The 10,327-nt window shown below is 45.6% G+C and overlaps 1 protein-coding gene across 1 annotated transcript; it reads right to left on the bottom strand.

Moving 5' to 3' along the window:
* Window positions 1-630: 630 nt before the first annotated feature.
* AWAT1 (acyl-CoA wax alcohol acyltransferase 1) lies at window positions 631-6,919 on the bottom strand. The gene is made up of 7 exons (XM_019747949.2): window positions 6,779-6,919; window positions 5,768-5,875; window positions 5,427-5,497; window positions 4,364-4,568; window positions 3,521-3,692; window positions 2,007-2,206; window positions 631-1,834 (listed from the first exon to the last, which is right to left on the bottom strand). Exons 1-7 carry the CDS (start codon window positions 6,852-6,854, stop codon window positions 1,680-1,682), a joined length of 987 nt encoding a protein of 328 aa, XP_019603508.2. The 5' UTR covers window positions 6,855-6,919; the 3' UTR covers window positions 631-1,679.
* Between the last annotated feature and the right edge of the window lie 3,408 nt (window positions 6,920-10,327).

Below are 10,327 nucleotides of genomic sequence, written 5' to 3'. Positions count from 1 at the left end.
AATCTTGTTGTGGAGGGCATAGCTCGCAGTGGCTTATGTGGGGATCGAACCGGCAATCTTGTTGTTAAGAGCTCGTGCTCTAACCAACTGAGCTAACCTGCCGCCCCCTAGTAGTTCTATTTTTTAAGGAACCTCCATACTACTTTCCATAGTGACTGCACCAATTTACATTCCCACCAGCAGTAGCAGAAGGGTTCCCTTATCTCCACATCCTCCCCAACATTTGTTGTTTGTTGATTTATTGATGACGGCCATTCTGACAGGTATGAGGTGATAGCTCATCGTGGTTTTTATTTACATTTCCCTGATAATTAGTGATGTTGAGCATCTTTTCATTTACCTGTTAGCCATTTGTATGTCTTCTTTGGAAAAATATCCATTCAGATCCTCTGCCTCAGTTTTAAATCAAACTATTATCATTAATTTTTTTTGCTATTGAGTTATATGAGTTTCTAAATGTTCTTTTAACTTTTGGTTCTTTGCCGTGTTTTTAAGTGGGTCTTTTGTTGATTCCATTTAAAAGAAGAGACATTTGTGTTTTTATTTACTCTTTTAAAATTTTCAGAATACAGCATTTAAGAAAAACTTTTAAACAAAACTTAGTAAGCGTTTAAAATGTAGACATAAAGTGGATTTCCCATAGTAGAGTCTCAGGAAGGTATCAGATACCTTTGGATTATGGTGTTAGAGGACCATCACGAGGAGTAAGTGATCTCTGCCAATTGAAAAGTAATCCTGAGTAAGATGCCTTTGATCGATGTGAAAAGAGTGCTTGTTAGCTTAATGGTGTGGACATAAGGTAAGCCTTTGTATTTGGACGCAGATCACCACACAAAAAAATTGTACAGGAATGTTTATAGCAGTATTATTTATAGTAGCCAAAAAGTAGGAACAACGCAAAAGTCCATCAACTGGTGAATCGATAAAAAAATATGGTATATACGTACAATGAAACATTCAGCCATAAAAAGAAATAAAGCACTGATTCATGCTACAACACGGATGGATGGACCTGGAAAACGTTAGTCTAAGAGCGAGAGGCCAGTCATAAAAGACCACATAATCTGCAATTCCATGTACATGTCCAGAATTGGCAATTCTGAAGAGACAGAAAGTGGATTAGTGGTTGCCAGGCCTGGGGGAGATGGGGAAAAGGGAGTGACAGCTAATGTTAACTAGGCTTCTTTTTTGGGGGGGCCTGAAAAACATTCTAAAATTAGATAATGGTAGTGGCTGCACAGCTCTGTGAATATACTAAATACTACTGAATTTTACACTTTAAACGGGTTAAATCCATGGTATGCAAAATATGTCTCAGTTTAAAAAATGCATTAAGGCAACAATAAAAACAAGAGTGGTGGCTACTCAGGCTGCTTAGCTATCCTTTAAGTCCTCCAGGACCTGGGGGCTTGGGCTCAGAGAGAACAGCAGGTAGGGAGCCAGGCAGGGACTGTGCCTGTGTCTGGGCCTGGGGGCGGGAGGGGCTCAGGACGTCCCATCTGGGGAATGAGTGAGAGAAGCTCTTCAGGACTACAACCACAAGGGCTCTGTGGCAAGTCAGGAATGCCGAATGCCCTCCCCTAGCACACATAGCCCCCCATCTCCCTTTCCGCCTTCTGGTTAGCAGCAAATGATTCTTCTCTCTGAGGCACTCACTCTTGGGCATGCAGCCCATTCAGTCACAAGAAAAGCAGCTTTTGGGTCTCTGAGCAGCCATATTGGGTCTTGTGCTGGTCAAACAGTCTGCGCAGGGCATCCATGTAGAGTGCGTGGTATTTGTCCACCATCTCCTGGCTTGGTTTTTCAATTTGGGGCAGTGGCAGAGGCTCCCCGACTGCCAGGACAGATGGAAAAAGAGAAAGGGCAAGAGTTAGAATCCTTTCTTCCTTTAACCTCCTTCTCTTTCCTGGGCCTGATTGTCTCACATCCCACATCAGCTCCCGGCTTCTTTGGTGGGGCATGGTAGGGAGGGTTGAGGTGGCCTTGGGGCTGACAGTGACACTCACCCACAGTGATGATGGGCACCGGGTATGGCAGGAGTCCAACAGAGCCTTGGCGGAAGCCTCGTCCATAGAAGACGCAGAAATAGAAGCCAAGGATGCGACGGAAGCAGCTCTGGAACTTGTGCATGTAGCTGTCCTTATGGAACAGCACCTGATCATATACCTCAGTTTCTCCAAAAGTGAAGGTAGGGACCAGATGCGCCCTGTAGGAAAACCCCGATTTATTTCCCAAACACAGGTTAGAGTGGGAACCACACAGGAAGACACTTTGCTTATGGCCAGACTGCCATCTCTTATGGAATCCTTGTGGCATAAAGTATTCCTTCTTGCACTAAACAAGCCTCCTGTATTTAATGTCTCTTGTCCTGAAATGTTCAAGGCCAGTCAGAGTGCTAAATCTGGGCCAGGATCACAAGGGCAAGATATGGGGGTACAGGGGAAGGGAGAAGAGTTTGGGCAGAGATCCCCAGAGACCCATGTTGTGTAAAGGAAAGTTTCCAGGGGGTGTCAGGGAGAGGAATAGCTGACTGTTTCTGCTAGTAGGAAGCACAGAGATGATGGTCATTTTGCACAGATGCGTCTATGATATGCCCGTCACCCACAGGGACTTTGCATAAGGTATTCTGTTCTAGGGTCTTGGGATTAGAGCAAAGTTGTTTCCCTCTCATGGGCCATGGCAATCGACCCTGACAGTGCCCTAGGTAGAGAATCAGGCTCCTTAAGCCTTCCTGGGAGAGAAGAGTAAAGACAACACAATCCCTCTTATACAAATATTTATGAGTTACTAATAACAATTTCTCAGCATTCTGACATATGTTAACCTACATTTGCTCCAAGCTGATGAACAGGCCACTCAGGCAAGGTCCTTAGAAGAAATACTTCCCTCTTTTCTGAGTCTTCAATAAGACAGTTGTCCCTGTGTCCAGTGAGCCGACCTGCTCACCTAATGGGGCACCTCACAGCTCCACCCTTGGGGTCCTGCTCTTTACCTCCTGTCTGTATCCCTGAGTCAGAATGCCTAACGTTCATCCATCGCTTACTGTGTGCCAGGCACATGGTAGGTGTTTTATGTACATGAAATCATTTAAACGCTACAATAACCCTATGAAGTAGTTAGAATTATTAGTAGCCACATTATAAAGATGAAAACATGAAGGCTCAGAACATTTGAGTAGGCTGACGCCAATCCTAGCGCATACTGGCCATACCGTACTGCCTCTTGCACTTAGCATTAACAGGCCGATGGACACATGGATGTTGATAGAGATCATGTAGGAATCATCTCTATACTGGGGCATCTCTAGCCAATTCCCCTGATAATGAATCTGCGTTTCTGGTATGGCTGGCTGGGAAGTGGTCCAGCTAGCTCAGAAGGAATAGATGACCTAAACATTTTGGAAAGTCTATGGCCATCTCCCCTACTCAGTAGTAATTTCCACGAGGGCAAGACTCATGTCTGGGTCATCTTGGCATCACCTAGCAGGTCATGCTGCTCAGAGAAGGGGACAAACACCTACCCGTGCTGGAGGGCTGTGCGCACAAAGCCCTTGCGTTTCTGGAGGATGAGGGTGGTGGTGTTGGGCACACTTTGCAGGGCCTCTCCCACCCCTCCCACTACAATGCCCACGAGGTTGCCAGTGCCGTGGCTCAGCAGGTAGTCGATGGCCGGCTGACTCACGGAGCACAAACCTAAAGAGAATCAAGGGGCAGAGACAGGAACAAGTGACCAGGAGAGGAGAAAAGGCTGAGGCAACACCCTCCTCTGCTTGTTTGTGTGTCCTCTGTTCCCATGGATCCCAGGAGGAGAGTCAGTGAGATGGGACAGTGTGGAGAAGGGTAGGCTGTGGGCAAACACATTTCACGTGGAAGCACATCTCACTTTGTGGGAGGCACTGGGTCAAATCTACAGGAGGAAGGTTTTCAGTGCAGTAACCAGGACTTTCTAAATTCCAGCTATAATTCTACCCTCTTCTTTTTCTTGATCGCCATTAATAGCAACAGGTATTATTTATTGAGCACATACTCTGTGGCAGGCACTGGAGTGAATACTTGACTTGTATGATCTCATATAGTCATTACGTCACACTTGAGGTCGGGCTATTACCAGCACCCCACCTTACAGATGAGGAAACTGAGACCAATAGGGGTCCAGTAGTTTGTCCAAGACCACACAGTAAGTGACACAGCCAGTATTCAAATCTGGGCAGTTTAGCCCAGAACATAGGCTTTTAACTACGATGCTATGATGACAGGGGAGGGGAGGTTGAAAGGGGGGTGAGAGGTAGGGGATGGGGCTTAAAAAACTGCATCTCCAAGCAGAGAAATAGGCCAGAAGCTCCAGTAAGTGTGGTTAGAAGCACCTTTGGCCATGAGGTAGTCCCTAATCAAGGGGATCTTAAAGAACCAGGACAGCGTGGCCAGGTGAGGAGTGATGCCCGGGAAGATCTTCGAGAAGCCTGTGGCCTCAGTGCAGAAGTTGCAGAAGGCGCCAAAGGTCAAGAGGCCATGGGGGTGAACCCCCATGAGGTAGTTTTGCTCAGGTGACAGGTCCTTAGTCTTCACAATCTGCAACCATGGAGAGAAACAGCACAGGGGTGAAATAAGGTCACACGGGAAGCAACGGGGAAGACCCTTCAGGGAGCAGGGCGCTCTCCAAAGCATGAGTGGGCTTCAGGGGGCTGGGATACCAGTCTCCTCGGCCCCTGGGAAACCAGGTTGCACCTGAGGCAGCTGACTTGCTGGGTCTCTTGCCCGTGGCTGCAGGTAGTCTCGGCCATTTATGGCAGTACACCTTATGTGTGGTATCCTTTTCTGGGAGCACCATTCTGTGGAAAAGGTCAGTGACCTCTGCTCCAAAACTCGGGGCTGTTCTTGTTGTCTACTCCGAAGTGTGCTGAGAGGATCCGTGTAGCAGTCCCTTTCTAGAACCTCTTCCTGGTATTTCTCCACCACCCCCTTCCAGTGCCCATCTAAGTCACTTTTATTGAACTTTGAAAGCCCTGCCTGGATATCACCATGTATGTCTGTGAAGCCTTTTCTTACCCCTCATCTGAACTACTTGTATAACTTGTACCAAACCATAAATATGTACATTACATGTGAGCTCCTGGATGACAGAGGATGGTATCCTCCTCACTTCTCTGTACCCCAAACTTGTGGCACAGAGTAGGCTTTCAATGTTTGTTAAAGCAACTGAACTGTATTTGCATTTCTGACTATGTCATCCGGTAGTTCATGCCAAGGGCATCCAAAGGGTCCTAGCAGAATAACGAGTGCCCAGTAGCAACGTTGGATCCTGAAGTATGTTTAGCCTGCACTGACACTCTCTGGGATGCTCATTTTCCTTATGGACAACTCTAGTCATTTGGCATAAATGCCTACTATTGGGGGGACTGTGAGGAATGCTAAAAAAGAGACACTTACCGTGATGGGGAAATAGTCCCTAATGTAGGTCCAGACACTCCAGTTCCTTACCCAGCTGGAACGCCTGCCACCTGAGACAAAAATATCAGTAGGGGCTAGTGTCTGCGTGTGCCAGACATACCCCGTCCTCTCACCCAGGGTTTCCCTAGCAGCACGGAGGGACCATGGCTCTGCTAGAGAAGGGGCAAAGGAAGGGACGCCAGGATGGCCCTGACTGGCCCAGTTCCTGTGGCTCTAAGAACTTGGATGAGAGGCCTGTGGCATGGTAGGTAGGACTTCCTAGTTACAGGGTAAGATGGAACATTCTTAGGTCCTGTTCTTTCTAGGTCCATGAGTCTTACCTTGTTCTGGGGTCTTCCAGTCCAGGAAAAACCAAGCAAAGTAAAGTGCTGGTAGTGGCCACCAGGATGTAAACAGCAGGCAAATGAACAATGGCTGTATGATCCAAACTGATGAGGGAGCAGGTCAGACCAAATTTGTGCTGCCAGGAGAACTTGACCATGTCCAGCCCCATTAAGAGCCCTTTGAAGTACCCAGGCCTCTGGTCCTGGTCTTCTGTGCATTTCAGCTCCTTCCCATCCACTATGCACGTCTACTCATCCTGCCGACATTTCCTCTATGGTCTGCCACACAGCAATCCTATTTCTCTGCTTGCCTGTCATCCCTGTCCACCTGTGTCCCTGCCCACCTACCATCCCTCTCCTCCTGTTCCCATTCACCCACCAAGTGGTCCTTCTTATCTCCCTCCCCATCCTTGTTAAACACTGGCCCACCCTCCCTTGCCTATCCATACTATCCGTATCTCCCCACACCCCACCCACACAGCATCTGCATCCCTCTACTATTTTCCATCCACCATTCTTGCCCTCTTGCCCTTTACCATTCCTTCCATCATCTCTGTCTCCCCTCATGCAACCAGCGCCCCCCTCCCAGAAAGGAAAACTCTATGGTTTAAACGCAGGCTATACTTCTCTAAGTCTCTAATGCTAATGCTCCCTCTGTCCCATTCTCCACACTCCCTTTTGATCATGGACCTATCATGCCTGTTCTCTGGGCCTCATTTCCCCTCTCCAGACAGGGAGAATTAGGAAGTGGTTGAAATGAGCTAGATCGACTCATATCTGTCATGACCCTGTTCTACCCTCTGCCTGTCCTCACTATTCCCTGGGACTCTATCTCTTCCTTCTCCAGGGCATGCATGGAACTTGAGACTCCTCGGCTTTTCTCTGTAGTGCCATCTGAGATGATGAAAGGCCAGAGATGAAAGTTTTCATGAGCTTAAAAATCACCCCAGATCTGGCCCTGGCCTCTGACTCTGGCTTCTTGCCACGCACTCTTAGATCAGTACTCACATAAGGCAACGTAGCTCAAGGGCCAATGCAGAACTGTCAGACTGTGGAGGCGCGTAGGCTGCTTCATACAACACATGATGTGCAGGAGCCTGAGAGAGCCAAAGATCTCAGAACAGTGTTCCAAACAGAGATGCCAGCAGCGTCCAGAAGCTCACTCAACAGTGACTATGAGGCTTTTCAGCTGCTCTCTTTCCTCCTTGTTCTGCCTACCACCCACTGCAAGGGGGCAGGCTCTGGAGTACCAAGGACTGCCCCGGCAGGTCTGAGCCCTGGGCCTCTGTCCTCCTGCCCTTTGACTCTCTCTGCTGGGATGATTGGGACATCAGGATGGAGAAAGGTGAGGACTGCCATCTAGTTCCAGCAGCCCAGAGACCCAGAGAAGGGAAACATCCCTCACAGACTACTCTGAGACTACAGGGAGACAGACGGCTGGGGGTGTGTGTGGCGTGGGAGCACTTGGGGTTGGGTCTCTGTTGAGACTGACTGTTGACCTGAGGCAGCCTGGCTTGGGGCTGTCCCCCTCTTTTAACGTCTATTATAAAAATTTCCAAACACACACAAAACTAGAGGATGTAAGAAATTTTTATCCTTGTGTTCAGCTTCAAACTATTAATATTTTGCCGGACTTGTTTCCTCTATTTGCCCACTCTGTTTTTCCTCGCAGTATTTTAAACCAATTTGAAGACATCACTTTACCCCTGAACAGTTCACTACGCATCTATACAAAAATATGGATTTTTCTTCCATAATAACAATATCACTATCACCCTGAACAAATTTAACAATTCTCTAATAACATCTAATATCCAGTCCATATTCAAATGTCCATTTTATAGTTGTTTAATTTGAATGAGAATCCAAACAAGGTCCACTGATTGTATTTTGATGTTGTCTCTTAAACCTGTCTGTGTCTCTGTCTCTGTTTCTCTCTCTCTGTTTCTCACTCTCTCTTTCCCTTTCTTTCTTTCTTTTTTTTTATTTTAAAATGTATGGCTTAATGACTGATAAGACACATACCTTGCAGCCACCACTAAGTCAAGAAATAAAACTTTCTCACCCACCCCAGAAACCTCTCTATGTGCCTCATTTCAATCACAAGCTTCTTCCTCTTCCCAAAGTATCCATTATCCTGACATTTAGAGTAATTTTTTCCTTGCCTTTCTGTGGTTTTACTCCTCAAATGTACTTCCCTAATGACTGTGGTTTAGACTTGCCCATTTAAAAAAATTGATGTTTCTTAACTTTTCTCCTTTTAAAACTTTTTACTTTGGAATAATTTTAGATTTATGGGAGAGTTGCAAAGATAATACGGAGAGTTTCCTATACCTTTCACCCAGCTTCCCCTTATGTTGACATCTTAAATAAACATGGCAGAGTTATCACAGCTAAGAAGCCAATCCTGGCACACTACTATGAACTCCAGACTTTACTCAAATTGCACTACATTTTTCTACTACTGTCCATTACGTGCTCCAGGATTCCATCAGGTCTCACATTGGATTTAGTTCTCATGTCTCCTTAGTCTCCTCCGATCTCTGACAGTTTCTTGGTCTTCCCTTGTCTTTTTTGACCTTTTGAAGAGTTTAAGTCTGTTTTAATGTATAGGTTCTCCTCCATCCCTTTCCTTTCCTGATGATTTATCTGATGAAGACCCCATGACAGCTGACTGCACTTCTCTTACTCTGTCTTCGTGCACTTCAGCAGGTTCCTCTCTATTTCCAGTAGATTGGCAGCTGGATACACAGACTGGATTGGACTCCGGTTTCAGCTCTTTGGTAAGCTCTTGATTTGCTTTTAATACAGAACAATCCCCCTTCCTACTCTTCTTTTTTCCCTATACCATTGACATATTGAAGAATGTTTTCACTTGGAGTAAGCCAGTCTTCCAGGCCTCAGCACCAGCTCCCATGGGCAGGGCTGGGTGTGTGGAGCGTGGTTCCTAAGTGAGTCCCAAAAAACAGGCCAAGGTGGAAAGGGGGAAGCAAAGACGCAAAGACTCCATTCCTCTCTCTGACTCCTGTCTCTTACCTTGTTGAAACTTGATGCCCATTGAAGCAAATTAAGTTTGGGGTTGTTTTTTGTGTGTGTGGTTTTGTTGGTTTGTTGTTTTGCTTTTCACACCTGAAGACTGTATGCTTCTAAAGGGGTGAGGACCACATCTTATTGTCAGTGCATCTGCCACAAATGCCTGGAAAGTCCTAGGCCCTCACTAAGTGCGTATCTTAGTTTGAGGTCAGTGATCAGGATGGTGTCATATGGGTCATGAGATCACAGGAGTCCTACGGAGTAGGGTGTCCTGGGGACATGAGTGATGGATAATAGGCTACACAGAAATAGAGGACAAGGGACATGTTACGAAAGAGAAGAAGAATAAGGGAAAAGAAGGCAGGTGCTGACCTTTGAGTCGGTTTGGCAAAAGACAAAATTCTGCATACTTTGCCTCCTCTACACCTGGGGGCCCTCCCCACTCCAGATGTTTCTGCTGATTGGCCCTCCAGCAAATATTAGCACTCAAGTATTGCAGCATCTCCACCCCGCTTGGGTGTTGACATCCCCGTGGCTGAGGCTGGAGACCAGTCCCCGGCACTTTTCATTTTTTCCCTCTCTTTCCTCCTGCCGTCCTGAAAAAAGCAGATAAGTTGTTGAGAAGACACTCAACTCCAAAGACGTAATCTGTACATATATTTTTCCTTTTAGCAGGAGATCCCATCCCTTGTATTTGTTTTTTAATGCTTAAAGTGCCGTGGACTTCCGCTTGATAGTAGTTGTATTTTCCTATCCACTGATTGATAAATATATGATAAAGTAAAGGACTATGGGTACACATCATGACATTAAAAAAATGTACAAGCACATTACTTATGCACTCTAGACATGCTTGGGCCATGTAGGAATTTTCAGAACCCTTGTAATAAAATGACTGTCCCCGCTCTCCAGCAGTTTGCTGCCTACAGATTTGGAACAATGGCTTGCTTGCTTTTTTCAAAATGGAAATCGATTTATTGTTTTTCTTGATTATAAAAACAATCCATATAAATCCTAAAAATATCTGACTACTGAGGAAAGAATAAAAAGAACAAAAGTCACTCATAATCTCACCACGCAGAAATAACCACTGTTAACTGTCAATATCCTGGTATCTCTCATTCTTGACTTATTTCTGCACAATTGTAGTCATAGACATAGTGTCACTGTGAAGAGTTTGGGGTCTTGAGTTTAACATATATAGGTCGGAATCTCAGCGCAGCCACTTAAGTGAACTACGGCAAAATTACTTAACCTCTTAATGCCTCCGTTTCCTCATCTATAAAAGGATGAGTATAATATCTGCCTACATCACAGGGTTGTCATAAGGATAAAGTAATTAATGTAGAGCACTTTACTTAGTGCCTTGCTCATATATATACTCATATTTGAAGCTCACTAAATGTTAGTTATTCTGTATAATTTATTAACCAAGATGGAATCACATTCTTTATACTGCCTTATGACCTGCTTTTTCACCTAATCGTGGACATTTTTCATGTCAATTTTCTTTTATAACATTAT

The sequence above is a fragment of the Rhinolophus sinicus genome, chromosome X, assembly GCF_036562045.2.
Source record: "Rhinolophus sinicus isolate RSC01 chromosome X, ASM3656204v1, whole genome shotgun sequence".
Classification (NCBI taxonomy): domain Eukaryota; kingdom Metazoa; phylum Chordata; class Mammalia; order Chiroptera; family Rhinolophidae; genus Rhinolophus; species Rhinolophus sinicus.
The sequence above is the reverse complement of the archived record's forward strand: the minus strand, read 5'-3'. Positions and strand labels throughout refer to the sequence as shown.

Coding starts and splice junctions, on each gene's coding strand:
- AWAT1 (XM_019747949.2), bottom strand. CDS start 6,854: ATGTGTTGTATGAAGCAGCCTACGCGCCTCCACAGTCTGACAGTTCTG. Junction 5,498..5,767: donor CTGGAAGACCCCAGAACAAG/GTAAGACTCATG, acceptor TTTTTGTCTCAG/GTGGCAGGCGTTCCAGCTGG. Junction 2,207..3,520: donor CGCACAGCCCTCCAGCACGG/GTAGGTGTTTGT, acceptor GTTTTCCTACAG/GGCGCATCTGGTCCCTACCT.